Raw genomic sequence first — 20773 nt, forward strand, 5'->3', positions numbered from 1 at the left:
CCTTTTGCAAACTCTAAAGTGCTATAAAATGTTAAAGTTTAAAATGTATATAGCTTGCATTATAATTACTAGTCTCTAAACTAGAGCAGGATCAATTACTTATTCTTCTTTTTATCTGCACACACATTCTGGAGATAACAAGGTTGAATTGTACTGCACAATAAGAGCTTGTGAAATGTATCAAAGAGTCTCTGGTGCCTTCAATGTTATTGTCAGACACATTGCCAGCATTACTGTCTAGTAGCAATGCTTTAAAAATTCTGAAGAAAAAAATCCAAAGCCTAATTGTTATTTTTTCACCAAATCCATTGACATGAAGAATAAAGAACCATTTTTTCCAAAGGTAAAGTAATAAAAGTATTTATAGCTTTTGACCTCATAATTTCATTTTCACACAATTTTTTATCGTTTAATCAAGCTCGACATATATACAGAAAAGTGTAAAAATCACAGGTACAAGCATGACTTTTCACAGAGTGAGCACACATGTAATTAATCTCACTCCTAGAAATGGAACCAGAAAATACTTCCCGAAACGAAAAAGCTGTATTTCTGAAGACAGTCACACGGTGTTCCAGGGCAAAGCTAAATGTTCAGTGGAGGACTGAGGAGGTCAATGTTGGCACATAAATTTTGAACTGTCTACCCAAATTCATAACACTCACATGCCCTTGAGTCAGGCAGGTGGGGGAAATCTGAGAAGCAGCCTCGTATAAGCTGATAAGGAAGGAAGGAGGTGGGCAAAGGGCAGTAAAACCACGGAGAGTGCAGAGTGCAGGCCCTGCCTCGGGACTTTTACATTAAAAAGTTCCAAAATAATAATAAACAGAAGGAAAGAAAACATGCTGGTCGAACAAAGTATGTCACGGCCACGTTTTGCCGTAGACCTTTAGTGTGTGACCCTAGCTGGAGGCAGAGGAAAATAGAGGCAGAATAAATGCACTAGGTCGGGCAATATGGTTGTAACAGGGGACAGCTGACAGCTGCCGATGGACAGGGACTGGAGGCAGGTACAGAGGAGTGAACGCTGGCCTTGCTGGGAACTTGCCCAGATCACCTGAGCCTCAGTTTCTTCTTCTGTAAAATAGGGATTAAAAACAAACAAGCAGCCCTCACACAGCTGTTGTAAAGGCTAAGTGCATAGAAAAGTGCCTGTAATTCCTAGAACAGTTTCTTTCTCGTTATTTTATTCTCATTATTATTATTTCTCTGCTTTTATATCCCACCGTCCTTCTCCCCCCATTTCCCGACCCCAGCCACACTGGCTTCTCCATGTTTCTCTGACACATTTTAGCTTCAGCTCCCAGATCTGTCTCCCTCTAGTACTGGCCTCAGCGGACACCTCCTCAGGGAGGATCACCCTGCCCCTCACCTTCCTCCACCCCTCACCCTGCTTTATTCTCCAGTGCACTCAGCACCGCCTGCCCTTGTGTTGTGAATATATCTTTAAATTCATCTGTTTAGTCTCTACCCTGGAAGATAAGCTCCATGGAGGTAGGGGTTGGCCTCACTTGTTTTATGCTGTGTCCCGGAGCCTAAAAGGGTCCCCGGAACATACCAAACATTCAGGAAATATTTGTTGAATATTGTGAAATGTTCAAGCTGGAGAAACCACATACTATTCCCCCCCCCCCCTTTTTTTCCCCCAAATCCCAGGGCTACCATGTGATTTGTGTAACTAGTCATTTGAAAGTACATTTTCTGCAGGCGATCTCCCTGGGTAACTCCTCTTTGTCTTTCCTCTTTCCTCGCTCTGTGGCAGGTCCGCCATGCAGAAGCTGGGAGCAGCAGTGTTTGAGGAGGTCTATCACTACCTCAAGAGGGCCCGGCGGCAGAGAGCCTGCGAGGCGGAGGTCAGGGCGTCTCTAGAGAAAGTGGTGCCTCGTGCCAGCGACTGTTTTGAAGTCGACCAGCTCCTCTACTTTGAGGAGCAGTTGCTGATCACAACGGGAGAAGGGCCCACACTTCAGAACCATCACAAACAGCTGCCAAAAGCAAGCAAGTTCAAGGGGACACATTTCTGTGCAAATCCATCCGACACCTAAGCTGGACTCTATGGCGGGAGCTGGGTACACAGCTGGAGCCCCCGTCCTTACTTTTCATTCCTGAGCCAAAGGGGGGCAGAGTCGCAGACACACAGGTCTGCCTGTACTCGGAGTCCTGGGCCAGTCAGTGTTGTTCCGGCTACACTCTGAGATGCCCATATGGATCTAGTTTGGCTTCCTGAAGCGCATTCCCACAAGTGTGCCCTCGGGGCTTCCACTGGGGTAGGACCCCCTGAGCATGGCCTGGGAGGAGCCCTCTGCTCTTTACCAATTCCACCTGGAGGCCAGACTCTGTGCCTCTGCCTGGTCTCTGGGGACTGTGGCCAGCCTGCCCTTGAGGGTTGTTGGACACTGGCCTCCGACACACTGAGCTGCTGCCCAGGAGTCAGACATGCCTGTCTCAGGGGACCTGTTTTGGGTCCACTTTTGTCTTTCCATAGGCCAACAAGCAAGAAGTGCCTAGGTAGAGGGGACCTGGGTAAAAAACCCAAAAAGTGCTTCACTCCTATGATTTATTCCCCAGACTCACCCATGGAGTACTGAAGACTCTTATTCTTAATAAGTAGATTTTCCATTCAAATAAAATAAAATCACCTATTTTAGCTTTTCTTTGTCTAGAAGTATCTTGTTGATATAATATAGCTACCTAATGATAATTATTACTTAGATCAGGCAACATTTGGTTTTTTGGAAGCCCATTATATACCAGTCCTGTGCTTACTACTATAAGGACCTATTGGATTTGAGAGAGATAGAGAGAGAGAGAGAGAGAAAGAGAGAGAGAGAGAGAGAGAGAGAGAGAGAGAGAGAGAGAGATCATTGCATTTTACAGCTGAGGATGCTGGAGTCGGGTAACCTGCTTGGAAAAGCTGAGCTGGGATTGCACCCCAGATCCTTGATTGTAGGACCCATACTCTTAACCACTATGCATGTGAGTTTTCAAGTGGGGACATAGACACATTTAAAGATATTGTTCCGGGAACAATACCCTGGGTTTAAATACATGTTATAAGGGAGGAAAGACTTCCTCTACCCTCCTAAGTTCTGTGGCTGGGGCCTACGAATTAAACTGGCAAAAGACAGATTCACAGGAGAAAAGGCATACAGATCTTATTTAATATTTCCACATGGCACAGGGGGCTTTCTGGAAAGAAGTGAAAAACCCAAGAAAGTGGTTAGACCTGAGAGCTTATATACCATTTTGACAAAGAGCAATAAATTTGTGGAGAGGTGACTAGACAAAAGAAAAGGGATTTGAACTCCTAAGAGGGCTTAATTGTGGGAAAGTGACTAGGAAATATAGGGGAAACTAACAGAAGATAAGGGTTATTTTGATAGGTTTATTTGTATAGATCCATCTTGGCATTGATACCCAGGCTCCAGTGGCAAGAATGTTCTCTTCCGGGCCCAGGGAGGGCACTTTTCTCATGGGAAACTTATGGTTTTAGGTGGAAAGGGAGACGATCATCAAGAACAAGGATTAGAGACCAAGGCTAAGGTCATTCCACACCCTAGTATTCCCAGCAGCTATGTATGGATATGAAAGTTGGACAGTGAAGAAGGCTGATAGGGAAAAAAATGCTTTATCTGAAATTTGGGGTTGGAGGAGAGCTCTACGGATACCCTGGCCCGCCAGAAAGATGAGCAAGCGGCTGGGTCCTAGAGTACACTAAGCCTGAATCGTCATGGGGGTAAAAATGACAAAACCAAAGCTTTCTACTTCAGGCACATCATGAGGTTGCAGGGTTCTTTGGGAAAAAAATAATAATGCTAAGAAAAAAAATAAAACAGTGGGAAGAGGAAGATGAAATAGGAGATGGGTTGACTCCATAAAAGTCTACAGGAGCTGAGCAGGGCTGCCAAGGCTGGGCATTGTGGGCATCCCTCATTCTTAAGGGTCGCCTGGAGCGGGAGCCAACTCAATAGCACGTAACACACACACACACAACAGTGTGGGTATTAATCACTAACCAACTGCAAGATGATGAGTGGAAACTGGCTGAGGAATTAGGGAACGAGGAAGGCGCTTGTTACAAAACAGTCACAGGTATGAGGGAGTAAAGGGGCCCTGCTAGCTTGCTGCTTTGTAAAAAATATATATATTTCACAAATGCCAATTGACCTTTCTGCTTTCTATTTATGCAGAGGAAATGCCACCAGCTATTTTGGGTGATGCAGAGATAAGACACACAAAGGAGCGTGATGGAAGTTAATTATTTAATGTATCTGGAAGGAGGCTGGAGCGGAAGCTCTAGGTCTATTATGAGTCCGGCCACCACAGGGGGCTCAGGATAAAGGAGGCTGGCAAACTAAACAGTTGCTCAAGGGGAAAACATACCCAACTCCTCTTTCAGGAGGATGGGATCGCTAGCTAATGTGTCAGAGGAGAATGGGGCCAGGAGCAAAACTGAATAATGAGGCAAAGAGAAGTAAGTGGTAAGAAAGGGACTGACGGAGACAGAGCTAGAGGATGGGGAAAGGGACAGGGGTGGACACACAGTAAAGAATGTTTTTAAATGACCTGCCACAACCTCTGTAGGGAAAAAATGAACTTAATACCAGATGATGTGGATTCTAGACCCACTCTTGCCATTTACTGTGTGATCCAGGGCAAGTCATTTCCTCCGAGTCTTTGTTTCCTGCCTCTGTCTGAAGATTGCTGTAACGCACAAGTAAAGTGATATAATAGGCTGAATTGCACAACATTGTCAATGGGGTTCGCCATAATGTGGGAAATGCTTTAAATGCTGTAAGATATCCTCCACTTTAGAGAAGAAATTATCCTTCATTTTATGATCAGGCCGCCTGATCTCCCATCATTGGAGATTCATCTGAGAAGGTTTCTTTAGGCTTCTACGTTTCTACTACTGTCATGCAAACACACCCCAAAAGTACACACTTGCAGCCATTTTCAGCTAGCACTTGATTAAAAATCGCTGACAGGTAGCTAAGAGCTGGGAGGGCCAAGAAGAGTGCCGCTGAGGAGGTGGTGCATGGTCTCCGAGGCCCAGCAGGCCCCCTGCACAATGTCTCCAGGACCTTCACTCCCTTAACCCGCCTGTGTGACCCCTAAATTGGCGGCATCACCAAGACCCTGAGGATACTCAATTCTTGCCTAACTTCAGAAGGATATTCAGAAATTTGGTCCAACACATATACATTATAAAATAACCTACCATAAATATTCATTAGGACCAGAGCCATGAACATGTATGCAGCATTGAAGGCTTGACTCCAACAGGAATATTTTTCAAAGTACATTTGTAGGGTTCGTTTGACAATCTTTCAACAGCTAGAAATTGTTTTCTTTCCAAAGTATTGTGGCTTTTTCCTGCTCTGAAAGATAGAATTTTGGGTTCCAATTCACCCTCCCTGGACCCCTGCTCTTCCCTTGTAACTTCCTGCCCCCATGAAGACTTCACATTTGGCCACGGAACCTGTTTTGGCTGAGGGGCCACTCAGGAGCAGGACACTGCAGGTGCAGTTGTTACGTTCTCTTGTGCGTCTGCCTCACCAGCTCATCTGCCAATCACGGGAGAGGACGAGAGCTACGGGCAGAGCTGCCCCAGCCAAGGAATGAGGCCGAGCAGCTTCCGGCGACCTGCAAACTCCTGAAGCTCCTGAGCCGAAAGCAAAGGCTCGTTGCTGTGTGCTCCCCCAGGTTTTGTGGTTGTTTCCTACATATTATTATGGCAATAAGTTAGCCAATATTCCTTCCTTCTCCAGATGTCACACTCTCTATTCCTTCTCTTAACACCTTTTATCAAATCCTTGGGCTTCATACTTTTTGGAATTGATTTTTACTACTTTAGGGGAAATGTACTTCTAATTAAATGATTCTGTGGCTTCTCAGAAAAAAAATATGGCTACCCTTTGTCAAAGTGGCTCAGGTGAACCATGAACCATCTTTCCTGGCTTTTGGCAGGTTTTCAGACAGTGCTGCCTAGGAATACGGAGCCAACCAAGACTGTCCCTTCTGCAGGCGTGGTCTAATTCGCACTTGGATTTTAGCTCAACATGTACTGAGTTCACATTCTGTACCAAGCATTAGTGTAGGCTCATGAATGATAAGAATTCAGCAGGCAATGACAGCGACCTAAGTGTCTCCACAGATGAATGGGTAAAGGAAATGTGACATATATACACAACCGATTATTATTTAGCCTTCAAAAAAGAAAAAAAAATCCTGCCATTTGTAACAACATGGATGAACTTGGAGGATGTTATGCAAAGTGAAATAAATGAGACAGAAGAAGACAAATACTGCGTGATCTCACATATATGTGGAATCTTTAAACATTGAACTCATAAGGACAGAAAAGAATGTTGATTGCCAGTGGTTGGGAGTGTAGGGGAAATGGGGAGATGTTTGGCAAAGGGTACAAAGTTACAGTTATGTGGGATGAATGAGTTCTGGAGATCTAATGTACAGAACAGTGACTATCTATACTAATAAAAGGGTAATATGCTAATTAGACCAGACATCTTTCAGACATCCATCTGGATGTACTTCCAGACAAAGCCATGGTGGTGGGGGCCAAGGCAGAGGCCGTTAGGGGCAATCAGGCCAGCAGGGGAGGGCACTTAGGGGCGACCAGGACAGCAGGGGAGCAGTTAGGTGTCGATCAGGCTGGCAGGGGAGTGGTTAGGGGGTGATCAGGCTGGCAAGCAGTTGGGAGCCAGCAGTCCCAGATTGTGAGAGGGATGTCCCACAGGGATCAGGCCTAAACTGGCAGTCGGACATCCCCCGAGGGGTCCCAGATAGGAGAGGGCTCAGGTTGGGCTGAGGGACACCCCCCCCCCCCCATGCACGAATTTCATGCACCGGGCCTCTAGTAGTTAATAATACTGTATTATATATTTGAAATTTGCTGAGAAAGTAAATCTTAAGTGTTCTTACCACACACACACACACAAAATGTTAACTGTGTGAGGTGAGAGATATGTTAATTAGCTTGTGACAATCATTGCACAATAGTGTATGTCAAAACATGTTGTAGACCTTAAAAATATATAATGTTTTTTTTCCAATTATATCTCAGTAATAGCTGGGTGAAAAAAATCACCAGGCAAATAAGGAGGAGGAAAAGATCTTGCAAGTATGGAGAACACAGATGGGAGACGCAGGACACAGCGTTGGGGTCTGGGAACCTGAACTCTTTGTGTGCTGGTGGTCCATAAAGTGTGAGTCAAGTTTGAGAGGAAGGTATGGTGGCCCCCAGTGATCTTCACTTCTGGTATTCCTGCTGTGTTATTCCACTCACACTGCATCAGGGGTGGCCTGTGTGACCAGCAGGATGCTGTAGAAGTATGACTACCGAGACAAAGCCATAAAAGACATGGATTCCACCTTGTTTTCTCTCAGGTCTTTCACTCTGCAGGAAGCTGGCCACAATGTCATGCGGACACTCAAGCAATCCTATGGAGACATCTGGTGTGAATCTGGGGCTTTTGCCAACAGCCAGCACCAACTTCCAGCCACGTCAGTGAGTGACCCACCTGGGGGAAGCAAATTCTGGATCCAGCCTTTACGCCTTCCTCTGACTGCAGCCCTGATGACATCTGGATGAAAACCTCATAGGAAACCCTGAGCCAGAAGCATCCGGCCACACCATTTCTCAGTTTCTGACCCACCGTTGTTAAGTCACTCCATTCTACAATATGTCTCAGCAGTAGATGACTAATACAGGAGGCAAAGCTGGGAGCTGGGTTGTTGAGTTTGCTCTGCTGTATCCTATAGAAAAGGGCAGCCCCTGAAGTTTGGACAAAGAGTGGCTTTTAGCTGTATCATGCAACTATGTGGAGCGCAGGGTGAGACTGTAGGCAGGATAGGGAGGGTGCTGAGTGGTGTAGTCCAGGTGAGAAAAGATGGAGACCTGACCACCTGATGAAGTCAGGGCACTGAGAGTGCAGCAAAGACTGGCTGGATTGGGGTGAAGGAACTGTCTGTGGGGACTGCTAGGTTTTTAGCTTGGGTGCCTGGGCTGATGGTGGGCCATGCGCAGAGCTGGGGGAACAGGAGGAGATGCAGATGGGTGGGGAGGGGGCTGGAGAAATACTAAGTTCATTCCTGGGTGTGTTGGAATGAGGTGCTGATAGGGTTTTCAGGTGAAGAGGTCCAGGCATGAAGCTGGAAGTGTCTGAAAAGTTCTGTCCTGACTGTGAAATAGATCCACCTAATGAGCTCCAGACCACACAGCAGAGGATGCTTTTGATGCTGGACCTGCAAAGAACCACGAACAGGGCTGGTTTCTATAGACACCACCTCCTTTAAGGTTGCCGATGGTGACTTCAGGAATGTTACTGCCTAAAAACCAGTAAGTATCCAGCCCTTTCAGTAAGTCCTTTTGGATACACCCCAACTGGCTCTAACTGGCAGCTTTTTGCTGGTGATTACCTCCCCACTTAGCTTTGCATTTGAATGACCTGGAAGTTTTTAGGAGGATTAAGTGAAATGATTTGAAATTTCCTGGCAGGTGGTAGACGTTGGTCACAGTCTTCTTTCTGCCTAAAAAGTGAGACTAGACCCTACCCTCTCCCTCTCCTGGACCAAAAGGGATTGTGCCTGTAAAAAAAGTTTTGTGAAATGCAAACCTTTATTCAAATGTAAATTATAACCTTTCCCTTTAACTTCAAGAGAAGATCTTTTTAACATTTTACTATGGAAAACATCAAACTACATAAAAGTAAAGAGAATAATGTAATAAGCCCTTGTTATGAAACCATCACTCACCTTCAAAAATGATCGATTCATGGCCAATCTTATTTTATTTATGCTCTCACCCACTCCCCCCACTGGATTATTTTTATATCATTCATAAATATTTCAGCACATATCTCTAAAAGATAAAGAATCTTTTCCTTTGTTGAATCATAAGATTTTTATTCTTCCATGTGCTTAAAACTTAAACCACAAAACTCAATTATAAAGGTATTTAATCCATATCGAGATGTTAAAGTAGCAAGAAAATCTTTATATTTTAGTATTTATTTTAAATACTCTTTTTAAAGTCACAATACCAGTATCACACTTTAAAAAATGATCAATAATTCCTGTATATCAAATATCTAGTCAGTTTTGCTTATTTCTGCCACTGTTTTAATTTTTCCTTAAGTTTGTTTCTTTGTTGTTGTTGTTAATCATCGTCTGAGAATATTTTTCCATTGATTTTTAGAGAGAATGGAAGGGAGAGGGAGAGACAGAAAGAAAAACAAGATGTGAGAGACTCACATGCATTGGTTGCCTCCCACACACACCCTGACCAGGGCCAGGGATCGAGCCTGCAACTGAAGTACATGCCCTTGACCGGAATCAAACCTGGGATCCTTCAGTCTGTGGGCCAACACTCTAGCCACAGAGCCAAACTAACTAGGGCTCCTTAAGTTTGTTTTTTCAAATTAGGATCCAAATAAAACCCAATCACTTAAAATAATGTCTTTTCAATCCCTTTTAATGTATAGATTCTGCCTCTATCTCATTTTCCCCTGTAATTCACTTACTGAAGAAACAAGACCATTTATCTTGTAAAGTTTCCTTCAGTCTACATTTTGCTGATTGCAGCCTCCTAAATTTTTTACAAATAAACTTTATTTTTTAGAAGTTTTAGATTTACAGAAAAACTGAAGAAAGTACAGAGTTCCCATATAGTTCACCCAGTTTCCCCTATCATTAACATCTTACATTAATATTTGTTACAATAATGGACCGATATGGATACATTACTGTTAACCAAAGTCCATACTTTATTCAGGTTTCCTTAGCTTTTATCTAATGCTCTTTTCTGATCCAGGGTCCCATCCTGGATACTGCGTTGCATTTGTAGTCATGCATCCTTAGGGTCCTCTTTGTTGTGACAGGTTCTCAGACTTTCCTTGTTTGATGGCCTTCAGTTTTGAGGCATGCTGGTCAGGTGTTTTGTAGAATGTCCCTCTGCTGGGGTTTGTTTAATGCTTTTCTAATGATTCAATGGGGGTTATGACATGTTGGGAGGAAGACCATTGACATTAAGTATCATACTCATCACGTCATATTATCAAGGGGACATACTACCAGCATGACTTACCACTGTTGATGTTGACCTTGATCCCCTGGCTAAAGTAATGTTTGTCAGGTTTCTCCCCCAACACATACACCTGTTGGCCTACTGTCCTCTTGGAAGGGATCACTATTCACAACTCACATGTAAGGAGCAGGCACTTGGGGCCCGCCGCCTTGAGGGGGAGTACATTATTTCAGATTCTTCTGCATGAGAGATTTCTCTTCTCACCATGGATTTGCTTGTGCATTGTCCATATCAGTATGAACATGCAGGTATTTATTTCAGACTTGAGTTGTAATCCAGTACTGCTGGCGGGTTTTGTGAGCTTTCGCCAGGTGACTCTAATGTTTAACCAGGGCCATTTCCAAGTGCTCTAGAACTCTGATGGGGTAATGAGTTGTGTCAGGCACAGTCTCATCACCTTGACCCAGTGCCTGATGTTGGTAGATGCTATAAATGCCAGGCTATTCAGAAGACTATAAGCTAGCAAAGATGTTACCGGGGACATCTCGTTCTCTCCTAGGGGTGCTGAGGCCTGATGATTGTGGCTGACTTCCAACCAACAGGTCTTTAACGTAAGACAACACTCTGCCCACCCTCAACCCCAAGGACGCTACCTTTACTTGGTGCCGGCACTGTTCTGAATGCTTTAAACCTCTCAACATTCCTAATAGGTTGGTATCTCCATTTAACAGTTAAGCCCCTGGGGGTCTGGCAGTTAAATGATGCTAAGGTGACAGGTCTGGTCTGGATGGCTTCTTGGGCTCTCCCCTGTCCCGGGCTGTCACTTACAGGCTGTGACTTTAAGCCCAGGCCCTCTCAAGCAGCTGCCTCATCCTTTCCTCCGTATAATAAATATTGACTATTGATGTAGAGGTAATCTGCATAGAGTGCAAAGCCTCAGAAAAGGTGGGGAAGGCCTGTGCCGGGGTGAGAGGTCCTGAATCCTTGTCCCTCAGCATCAGGTCCCGAGTCGCCCCCCACCTTCCTTCACTGCTAGGTGATCTGAGAGTGTGTAAGGGTAAGTCTAGAAAGCCTTAAGCACTTCTTCTACCTCTAAACTTTCCTCACTTTCCTTCCTGTGCCCACAGGGTTTCACCCACAGCTCTTTCCTTACTTACCCTTCCTTGGAAATGTTTGTTGGCAGAGGTGAAAACAGCACCAGAATGTTACCAGTGACCTTGGTTTAGCAACCTCAGAACTTGAGTTCTGGCTAAGAAAGAATTCAGACCTTCCCTCAAAGGGGGAGACATTAAAATTCATTGTACTGTGCCTTAGCCGAGTGGCTCAGTTGGTTGGAGTGTTGTCCATGCACCAAAAGGTTGTGGGTTTGATTCCCGGTCAGAGCACATATCTAGCTTGTGGGTTCAATACCTGGTTCGAGTATATATGGGTCGAGTATGAACCGGAGGCAACCAGTAGATGTATCTCTCTCACACTGATGTCTCTCTCACTCCTCTCCTCTCTTCCCCTCCTCTTTCTCTCCCTTCCTCTCTCTCTAAAATCAATAAAAACATATCATCTGGTGAGGATTAAAAAAAAAAAAAATTCAGAGCCAAGACTCAAACTATGAAAGTTTACTTAGAAAGTCACAAAGGTAGAAGTGAGCCATAGAAGATATAGATTCAGGAAACAAATTCCAGAGGCAAAAGGAGGGTCCTTGGAGTTTAGGAGAAAGAGAAAGAGAAAGGTATATTGTGCCAGGAAAGGTGCTAGGGTGCTCCCCAAGCCTTCCTAAGGGTCTTCTTTTAAGGATGGGGATTTTAGGGAAAGTCCCAGGGGTGGATCTCGCTAGAATATTCATCAGTTTTCCAGGTGTGTCCTTTGAGGATTGTGGCACCAGAGCCATTAGTTATCACAGCTGGTCCTGATGCCAGGTATGGCGTTCTTTGTCTGCTTTTGCTGCTTTTCTGGGCCAGGAGCTGAAAAGCAACTGAGGTGTAGATGTATTTGATATGGATCAGAACCTCATTGTCCTGAGGACTTAATGCTTAAGGGCTATTCTCGGGTCCTCTTGTTTATTCTCCCTCTAAGGGGGTCTAACCTGCATGACTAGCAACATGCCGCGGGAGAAAAGGTCAAGGGGTCTAAACTGCATAACCAAGGATATGCTAGGGGACCTTCTGCTCTGGTGACCTCTGTACCCGGCCCGCCATCCTTGCACTGCTCTTGTCTGCCTACCGCAACCTCATGGATCCTATCTGTCCTATCCACTGCCTATTGCCACTCCCAATTCTTGACTAGAACTACAGTTCCCATTGGCTACCCCTCCTAAATCCCCATCTCAAAAAAAGGACACCACCTTAGCCTTGGCCAGTGTTTCTAAGTGGTTAGAGCGTCCATCAGTACACTGAAGGGTCAGGGCACATACCCAGGTTGCTGGTTCCATCCACGGTCAGAGCACGTATGGGAGGCAATGGATCTCTCTCTCTCTCTCTAATAAAAAACATCCTAGGGTGAGGATAAAAAAAAGACACCACCATCCACCCAGACCCGTGGTCGGCAAACTGTGGCTTGTGAGCCACATGTGGCTCTTTGGCCCCTTGAGTGTGGCTCTTCCTCAAAATACCACGGCCTGGGCGAGTCTATTTTGAAGAAGTGGCGTTAGAAGTTTAAGTTTAAAAAATTTGGCTCTCAAAAGAAATTTCAATCGTTGTACTGTTGATATTTGGCTCTGTTGACTAATGAGTTTGCCAACCACTGACCCAGACCATAAACTCTGACCTCATCCTAGTATAATTCTCTCCCAACATTCAGTCAGCCAAGGAGTCCTCACAATTCCACAACTTGGAGAGTTACACCAACCCTCCTCGCCATTGCCCCAGGAAGGCCAACTCCGCCTATCTATATCTATATCTCTATCTCTATCTCTATCTCTATCTATCTATCTATCTATCTATCTATATCTATCTATATCTATATCTATCTATATCTATCTATATCTATCTATATCTATCTATATCTATCTATCTATCATCTATCTATCTATCTATCTATCTCTATCTCTATCTCTATCTCTATCTCTATATCTATATCTATAGATATAGATATATTTCAGAGAGGAGGGGAGAGGGAAGGAGAGAGAAACTAAGAATCATTGATGGGCTGCCTCCTTCACCCGGCTACTGGGCATGTGCCCTGACCAGGATTCAAACCGGCACCTCCTGGTTCATAGGTCAACCCTCAACCACGGAGCCACGCCAGCTGAGGGCCTCATATCCTTTCTAACCCTCACCCAGCCCACGTGCTTCATGTTCCATCCAGACCAAACCAGATGCAGTTCCCAGATTGCTCCTTATGCTCCCCTAGCTCCCAGGATTCGTCCCTAATTAAATCCTGCTCAGGCTAGGGGAAATACTACAGATACACAATTTACCCGCCGCGCAATCAGGATGCCCCTCGGCCCAATCCAGAGGAAGGTTTCAGTATCTAGTGTCCCACCGCCAACGACTTCACCCAAGCCCCTCCCTGATTGGCTGCCACCTGGCCTGAGCCCTGCATGGATTGGTCCTTACCGCCGGGCCCAGGCTCGGATTGGTCCAGGCTGAGACCCACCAGCCTGCCCACGTGGGCCTCCCGAACCGCCGGTGGGGGAGCGTCCGGCCATGGGGGAGCGTCGGTCCACGGTGGAGCGTCTGGCCCCGACGGGGGTCCGCAGGATGGAGCTGGAGGAGGCCCTGGAGTTGAGGACTAACTGGCGGCACGCGTGCCACGCGCTGCTCTACGCCCCGGACCCGGGGCTGCTCTTTCGCCGCATCCCGCTGCGCTATGCGGTCCTGGTGAGGAGGGGGCGCGCCCGACCACTTCCCCGCTCTCCTCCCCGCCCCGAGGCCGGCCTCCGGCGCCCCGGTCAACCCCCGCTTCCCTGTCCTGCAGATGCAGATGCGCTTTGATGGGCGTTTGGGCTTCCCGGGCGGTTTCGTGAATTTTCCGGACAGCAGCCTGGAGGACGGGCTGAACCGCGAGCTGAGCGAGGAGCTGGGCCAGGCTGTGGCCGCCTTCCGCGTGGAGCGCGCCGACTACCGCAGCTCGTACGCGTCGGCCGAGTCGTCCGGCCCGCGCGTCGTGGCCCACTTCTATGCCAAGCGCCTGACGCTGGAGCAGCTGACGGCCGTGGAGAGGGGCGCACCGCTGGCCCAGGACCACGGGCTGGAGGTGGGGCCAGCCTGGAAACCCCCATCCCACGCCCTCCCTCCTCCGCCGAAAGCCTCTCCCTGGGTTTCCTGGTGGAGTTCAAGTCTTGGTTAGCTTTCGTCTGGATGGCTGACCCACCTACCCCCACCCCCGTGAGGTTTCTCCGTTACTCCCCCTTTACAGGCCTCTGCAGCTGACTTTCTAGAACGCACCCAAACAAGCCTCTCTTCTGCACCCCCTTTTCTCATGGCCAGGCATTGCCCCCGAGGCCCCTGTTTCGCTTGGATAGGAGATGGGGCCTGATACTTGGCGGGGGAAACGTTGGCACTTAGGCCAGGGGAGCTAGGGAAGCAAATGGTACATGGAGATGGTTCTCAAACTTTGGCGGTTATCAGAACCATCTGGGAGACCTATTAAAACAGTACTTACTGGCCCCGCCCCCAGACTTGCTGGTTCAGTGGAGGAGGGAAGGGAAGACCTGAGAATTTGTATTTCCCAGAAGTTCCTAAATGCTGCTGATAGGGCTGGTCTGGGTGCCACATCTTGAGAACTGCTGATGTAGGACCAAGCAGGCATCCCGGAGGCAGCCGCCTCTAAAGATTCTGGAGCTGGATAGCACGAGTTGGGTCACCTGTCTGCATACAGCTAGGCCCACTAGGCTTTATTGAGATGAGAGTCCCTAGGCCTGGTTCTGCTGGACTGATAAGGGGTGAGGTGTCTGATCTAGAACGACTGGCTGGGATGAGCTGCCTGGGTCCCCAGTGTCGCCTGTCTTTTTCCTTTCACAGGTGCTGGGCCTGGTGCGGGTGCCCCTGTACACCCTGCAGGATGGTGTGAGCGGCCTGCCCGCCTTCCTGGAAAACACCTTCATTGGGACTGCACGGGAGCAGCTGCTGGAAGCCCTCCAGGAGTTGGGACTGCTAGAATCTGGCTCTGTCATCAGGCCTTAAGGCCTCAGCTCTGAGATCAGGACCTTTGTACGTGTGTGTGAGAGGGAGGAGTAAGGAGTGTTTTCTTTTCCTGGGTCTGCGCCTGATAGGTAACAGATTAAAAGGAGAAGTACGTGCAATATGTTCTGAGCATAGGGCCCCCAGCAACTCATGGCAGCAGAGGCAAAAGGCTGCATCTCATCCCAGGGGCCCTGGCAAATCTCAGAGCCTGTCTCCTCCCTGTACATTGCACACACACACACACACACACACACACACACACACAGCCTGGCAGCCCCCAGACATTTGAATGTAAAATCTGCGCCCACACACAAGCCGATGCCTCCCTGACCCCCAAAGTTTAGTTTAACTGGGAAGTGGCACGTGTGGGCCTAAGCTGTCACCATCCCATCCTCTTGCCCAGGAGGAGCTTCTGAACCACACTCCTACCTGGTCTCTTCCCACGCTCATCCATGGCTGCTCTCCAGGGTCTAGCCCAGCCCACGATTGTTGAGGACAGAGAAGCCGAGGACCCCTTTTCCCTCTGAAAGTGGTCGCACCCTTGCCTGGGAATTGGCCCAAGCAGTATACCCCTGAAAGGAGGTTAAAGAGTCCTAACCAACCCCCTGCTGACTTCTGAAACTGAGCAGAAAGGTGTGAGGAAATGGTTTGGTCTCCTTGGACTGACCTTGAACTTGACACATCTGAGTCCTGGTGCATCTCCTTCAGGGTTTTCATCTTTGGGACCCGTTAGACTCTGGGGACATCAGAAGGGAGCTGACACAGCCCTGAGCTAGCCCTGCTCTGATAAAAGGAGCCTCCCAGTAAAGGGTGTATAGTGGGCTCCTGGCCCTCTTGTTCTTCGACAATGTGTGTGAGGAATTGGAGATCTAGGGACAGAACCATCGGACTTGCTCCCTCGGGGCTGGGAAGCGTTCGGGGGCTAAATGGTAAATATTTTAGGCTTTGTTGGGCCACATGGTCTTTGTAGCAACTGTTCAACTCTGCCATGTCAGAAGTAGTAATGGACAATACATAAATAAATGTGTGTGGCTGTGCTCCAATAAAAACTTTTATTTTTAAAGTATATTTTTTATTTATTTCAGATAGGAAGGAAGAGGGAGAGAGAGAAAAACATCAGTGATGAGAGAGAACCATTGATCAGCTGCCTCTTGCACAACCCACACTGGGGATCGAGCCTGCAACCCGGGTATGTGCCCTGACCTGGTTCATAGGTCGACGTTCAACCACTAAGCCAAGCTGGCCAGGCAAGACTATTTTTAAAAGGAGGTGGCCAGCCTGTGGGCCATAGGTTGCCAACCCCTGCTCTAGAGAGAAAAATAAGGTTAATAATTTTAATTGTGATGCCTATTATTTTTGTCAGTGTTAAGGAATTAATGGATTGATACAGGTCCTACCTTGATATTTTTTACTTGAGGTGGTCTGGAAGGGCCTTCTCTGAAAGAGTATTTTAGCTGAAAGGTGAGAAGGAAGTAGCCAGGTAGGAGTGTGGGAAGAATATTCTAAGGTTTTCCAGGGAGGAAGGCCCTGAGGAAGAATTGGCAAATGATCCCAAAACAAGGGTAGGGGAATTAGACTCCATCTCTCCATTGGGAGGGCAGGGAATGTGCAGCCGTCTTTAATGTACCAGAGCATGGACTAGAAACGGGAAAAGGCCAGTGTAATTAGACTATAGTGAGCAAGGAGAGATGAAGCTGGAGAGGCAGGCAAGAGGCCAGGGTTGGGGGCTTAGTGTGTGCAGAGTGGACTCAAAGGGGATAGAAAAAGTGAGGTGGGAGGCTGCCACAGCAGTCCACAGGGAGATGGTGGTGATCTGGGCCAGGGTGGCAGTAGAGGTGGAGAGAAGTGGGTGCATTTGAGTGAGCCGGTGGTGGCATTGACCGGCCCTCTGATGGACTGGTTGGGGTGCGGTGAGGGGAAAGAGGATTCAAGGTGGCTTTCAGTTTGTGTCTTCGGTTATTCAAGTTGTGGATGAAGGGAAACCTGAGGGGATAGCAAGCTTTTGGAGGGGGTAGGATCAAGGTCATTTGGGGCATGTTGTGATACAAATCTGTGGGTCTTCTGCATAAAGATGACAGAGCAATTTGTCAGATGGATGAGGTCATCCAGGGAGAGAAAAGAGAAGAGGGTTCAGGAAGCCCAACCCTGAGAGTTTGGGGGAGGAGAAGACACGTTACAGAGGATCAGAAATTGAGAGGAAGCTGCTTTAAGAAAGTGGGCTGTGCCAAGTGCTTGTCAGAGTTTAGGAAAGTGAGGGCAGAACTGTCTACTGGCATTAGTATTGTGAAGCTTTGATAACTTCGATGGGAGCAATTTCAGGACGGGGTGGGAGTGGAAGGCAGCCTGGAGTTGGTTGAGTGAATGGAGAGTGGGGGAGTGGACAGAGTGAGAAGTTGGTCCTACAGGGATGCGGAGAAATGGTGTGATAACGAGAACTGTGGGGCCAGGGGGCTGTTTGCCGTGGGAGGTAGAGCGTGTGTATGTGGATGGAACAATTACTGTGGAGAGTGGAGAGTGGAGAGGGATGGTGTGGGGATGGAGGAGGGGGGGTCACTGAAGCGCACAGCCCAAGAAAAAGGGACAGCCCTCTAGCCTAATAGGGCTCAAGAAGTAGAGGACAGGAACGAGTGGAGGATGAGAAGGGCTGACCTAATGGTGAGATAATGGAGGTTGAATCTCTCGGTGAAATGAAGTGAGACCATCAGTTGGATGTGGCTGGAAGATGTTTTCAGAAGGTATGAAGTAGTCATTCATCTTGCTATTGAAAAGCGAGTCAATTAGAGAAACAGTAGAAAGGCAGGGCAGGGCTGACCTGTGAGGCGGTCAGTTTAGAGTAGGAATTGAGGCACTCAGATGTGTCAGGGGTGTTGTCCCCCACATGGGTGGTCAGCTGGGGTGAAGACACTTGATGCAGACTTGGGGTTTTTCCAGAAGAGTATAGGAAGGGAGAGAGGCAGTAGGATTACAGGAGAAATGATGGGCTGTGGGGTACAAGGTTCATGAACACAGGGGTGTCTTCAGAGGTGGTAGCAAATTGGTGGTCTCGATGAGGTAGAACCCCAACATGGGGTGGGGTGGGGAGGTGTTGAGCCAGAAGAGGGCAGAACAGTCACAGGTAAAGTGAAGGTCCAGGTGGGTAATGAAGCAAGAAACTGACAGATGTTGGAGAAGGGAGTGTGAACTCGCAGCCAGCATCCTCTGCGAACAAGAGGAGTGATCAAAAGGCCAGTGACAGCGGCCAGGAGGGGAAAGTGGGCACAATGGACAGAAGGAACCTGCGAGGAGCAGGCTTTTGAAGAAAGGCAGGGTGAGCAGAGGTCTGGAAGGGCAACAGAGAGCCATGTGGGCCCCAGGAACCCTTCTCCGGCTTTGAAGGTGGGGCAGGGGAGCCGATGCAGAGGTCAGGAGGTAGATACCCAGAGAAGTTAAGACTCTGCCTTTTTCCTCCTAACCTAGCCCTGAGCCTTTTGTAAGCGCCAGGTGAAGCCCTCAGCGAGGCCGCCCGGAGGGAATGGACACTTGGGGGCCTCTGGGATCCCTGCCCACCTGCGATTGATGAACAGCCTTCAGTTCATCTCTGCAGGGGAGGGCAGGACCCTGGCCCAGGGAGATGGGCGCAGCTGGCCCATGACAGCAGTGCTGGTTAGGTCCCTCACCTCGGGATCCCCCCCCCCCCCCCCCCCGGGCACATCTGCACGGCGCTCTTTTTGAGATGTGACGGGTCCAGCCTCGTACACCATCCTAGTGTCTATAGTACGAGTATCTCAGCACTGTCCCCCTGCAGTTGTCATGGCTTGTTTATTTACACCAAATATTCTTATTTTTCAGGTCTGTGTTGACTATTGAGAGGGTGAGGCCATGACTCTCCTGTGTCATCCCACACCCCCCTCCCAGTCACTAGGCCCGTGGTCGGCAAACTGCGGCTCCCGAGCCACATGCGGCTCTGTGGCCCCTTGAGTGTGGCTCTTCCTCAAAATACCACGGCCTAGGCGAGTCTATTTTGAAGAAGTGGCGTTAGAAGAAGTTTAAGTTTAAAAACTTTGGCTCTCAAAAGAAATTTCAATCGTTGTACTGTTGATATTTGGCTCTGTTGACTAATGACTTTGCCGACCACTGCACTAGGCCACATGTCAGTGAGCGTCCTCAGTGTTCATCTGTGGCCTGGTCCATTTCACTTGCCTCCCTGCCCCCCAGTCCAGAAGCAGGCGGGGGAGGGGGGGGGTGCAGCTCCGCCTCTGGTTTCTGCTCCCTGCCCCTCACCGCCCTGCTGCGGGATAAGGACACCCGGCATGGTGGCCCGTGTAGGATTCCCTCCGCCTTGTTCAATCCAGTCACCAGGGGTAGAGAGAAAATGGCATTTTTCCTGGCAACCCTTGACCCCACTAGCGGCTGCGGTGACTTTCAGCCAGGACTTGGCCTCCTCTTCGTTGTCTGAAATACCGGTTTGAGGTTCCTGTGAAGAGGGCTAACCGGCAGCACCTGGGGCTCAGCTTGCAGAGCCCGCCCCCCTTCGCTCCTGCTTGTTGCGCATTTTGTTCCTGGGAAGGTGAGTGGCCGAGGCTGCCTCCCGCCAAGCACACATTCCTGCAGAGTCAGCAAGATGTCCTCACTTCCCAATCCTGAGCTTTTTCCTTGAGTAATGGCTGCTGCGGCGTCACCACTTGGGGGCCCCATGCGGTCTGAGCCCCAGCCTCCCTCTGCTATGGAGTTTGCAGCAGAGCCGCTGCTTTTAGGCAGAGACATCTGAGGAAGGAGTGGCTGTCACCTTCCCCAGTTACTTGAAACCTTCAGAAACCAAGGACGCAGACCAGGGCAACGGTGGGCAAGTGGGAAGGGATGCTTTCTGTGAGTGTCAGCTTATTGCACAGAAATCAGATCCCCCTCGCCCCAAGCCCTCTACCCCACTCAGACCAATTAATCTTTTTAAATAGAGAAGAAGGAAACATTTTATCTGTGAAGAAATTAGTGAATGGCATCAGAATTAGAGCCAAACTAGAAGCATTAGGTGAAAGTAAGAATTCTTGAATTGATCAAGAGATTATCCACAGGGATCACATGAATTTCAGATTATATACGGCAAAAATCTATTGGAAACGTAAGAAGAAATCAACAATATTGGGGGATGACACTTTCCTCAATCCTTGGCAGATAAAATGTCTAGGTAAAAGTATGGAATCTAGGATACAAAAATTAACCAAGTGATAGAAACAACATTTTAGTATTTTCTGTGTGACAGGCACTATTCTAACTTCTTTTCATGTATTAACATACATAGTCAAAACATCCATAAGAGATAGACATACGCTTATTTCCATACTCCAAATCAAAAAACTTGAAGCAAAGGAAATGCCTTTAAGGACCTAGGGAACATGTATTGGGCCTTAAAAGCCTCAGGAAATTTTCTCCAGCCGTGTACCACCCTCTCAGAAATGATGAAGTACTATCACATTCTGCGACCACAATATGTAATGAACTTAGAAATAAATGGCAGGGATAGACACTCTGAAATTCCCTCCTGCCTCCAGAAGTCTCAAAATGTTTGTTATAGAAAAGGGTTTGGGGCCTAAGAACCCTGTTGCAGGCCCACCCTCCCTCAGCACGCAGC

General features: G+C 47.9%; 2 protein-coding genes across 6 annotated transcripts in view; both read left to right on the forward strand.

The window, feature by feature from the left end:
- The window catches only part of NEK11 (NIMA related kinase 11), a 385217-nt gene that overhangs the window by 172111 nt on the left and 192333 nt on the right, over positions 1–20773 (forward strand). For 3 of the 4 annotated variants that reach the window (XM_079795662.1, XM_079795661.1, XM_079795660.1), the window contains one exon: positions 1763–2712. The exons of the other annotated variant lie outside the window; for it this stretch is intronic. In XM_079795662.1, the coding sequence (XP_079651788.1) occupies positions 1763–2045 (283 nt within the window). In that variant the 3' untranslated portion in view covers positions 2046–2712. Of the gene's footprint in view, positions 1–1762; positions 2713–20773 lie in introns of those variants that run through there. 4 annotated transcript variants of the gene reach the window in all.
- On the forward strand, positions 13673–19046 carry NUDT16 (nudix hydrolase 16). Of its 2 annotated transcripts, XM_079795572.1 has the most exons (4): positions 13673–13863; positions 13961–14239; positions 15007–15195; positions 18997–19046. In XM_079795572.1, the coding sequence occupies exons 1-3, from the start codon at positions 13690–13692 to the stop codon at positions 15166–15168; spliced, it is 615 nt and encodes a 204-aa protein (XP_079651698.1). In that variant the 5' UTR covers positions 13673–13689; the 3' UTR covers positions 15169–15195; positions 18997–19046. The 2 variants fall into 2 exon arrangements, with proteins under 2 accessions (XP_079651698.1, XP_079651697.1); XM_079795571.1 differs by lacking the exon at positions 18997–19046 and having other exon boundaries at positions 15007–15301.

The sequence above is a fragment of the Cnephaeus nilssonii genome (assembly GCF_951640355.1).
Source record: "Cnephaeus nilssonii genome assembly, chromosome: 17".
Lineage (NCBI taxonomy): Eukaryota > Metazoa > Chordata > Mammalia > Chiroptera > Vespertilionidae > Cnephaeus > Cnephaeus nilssonii.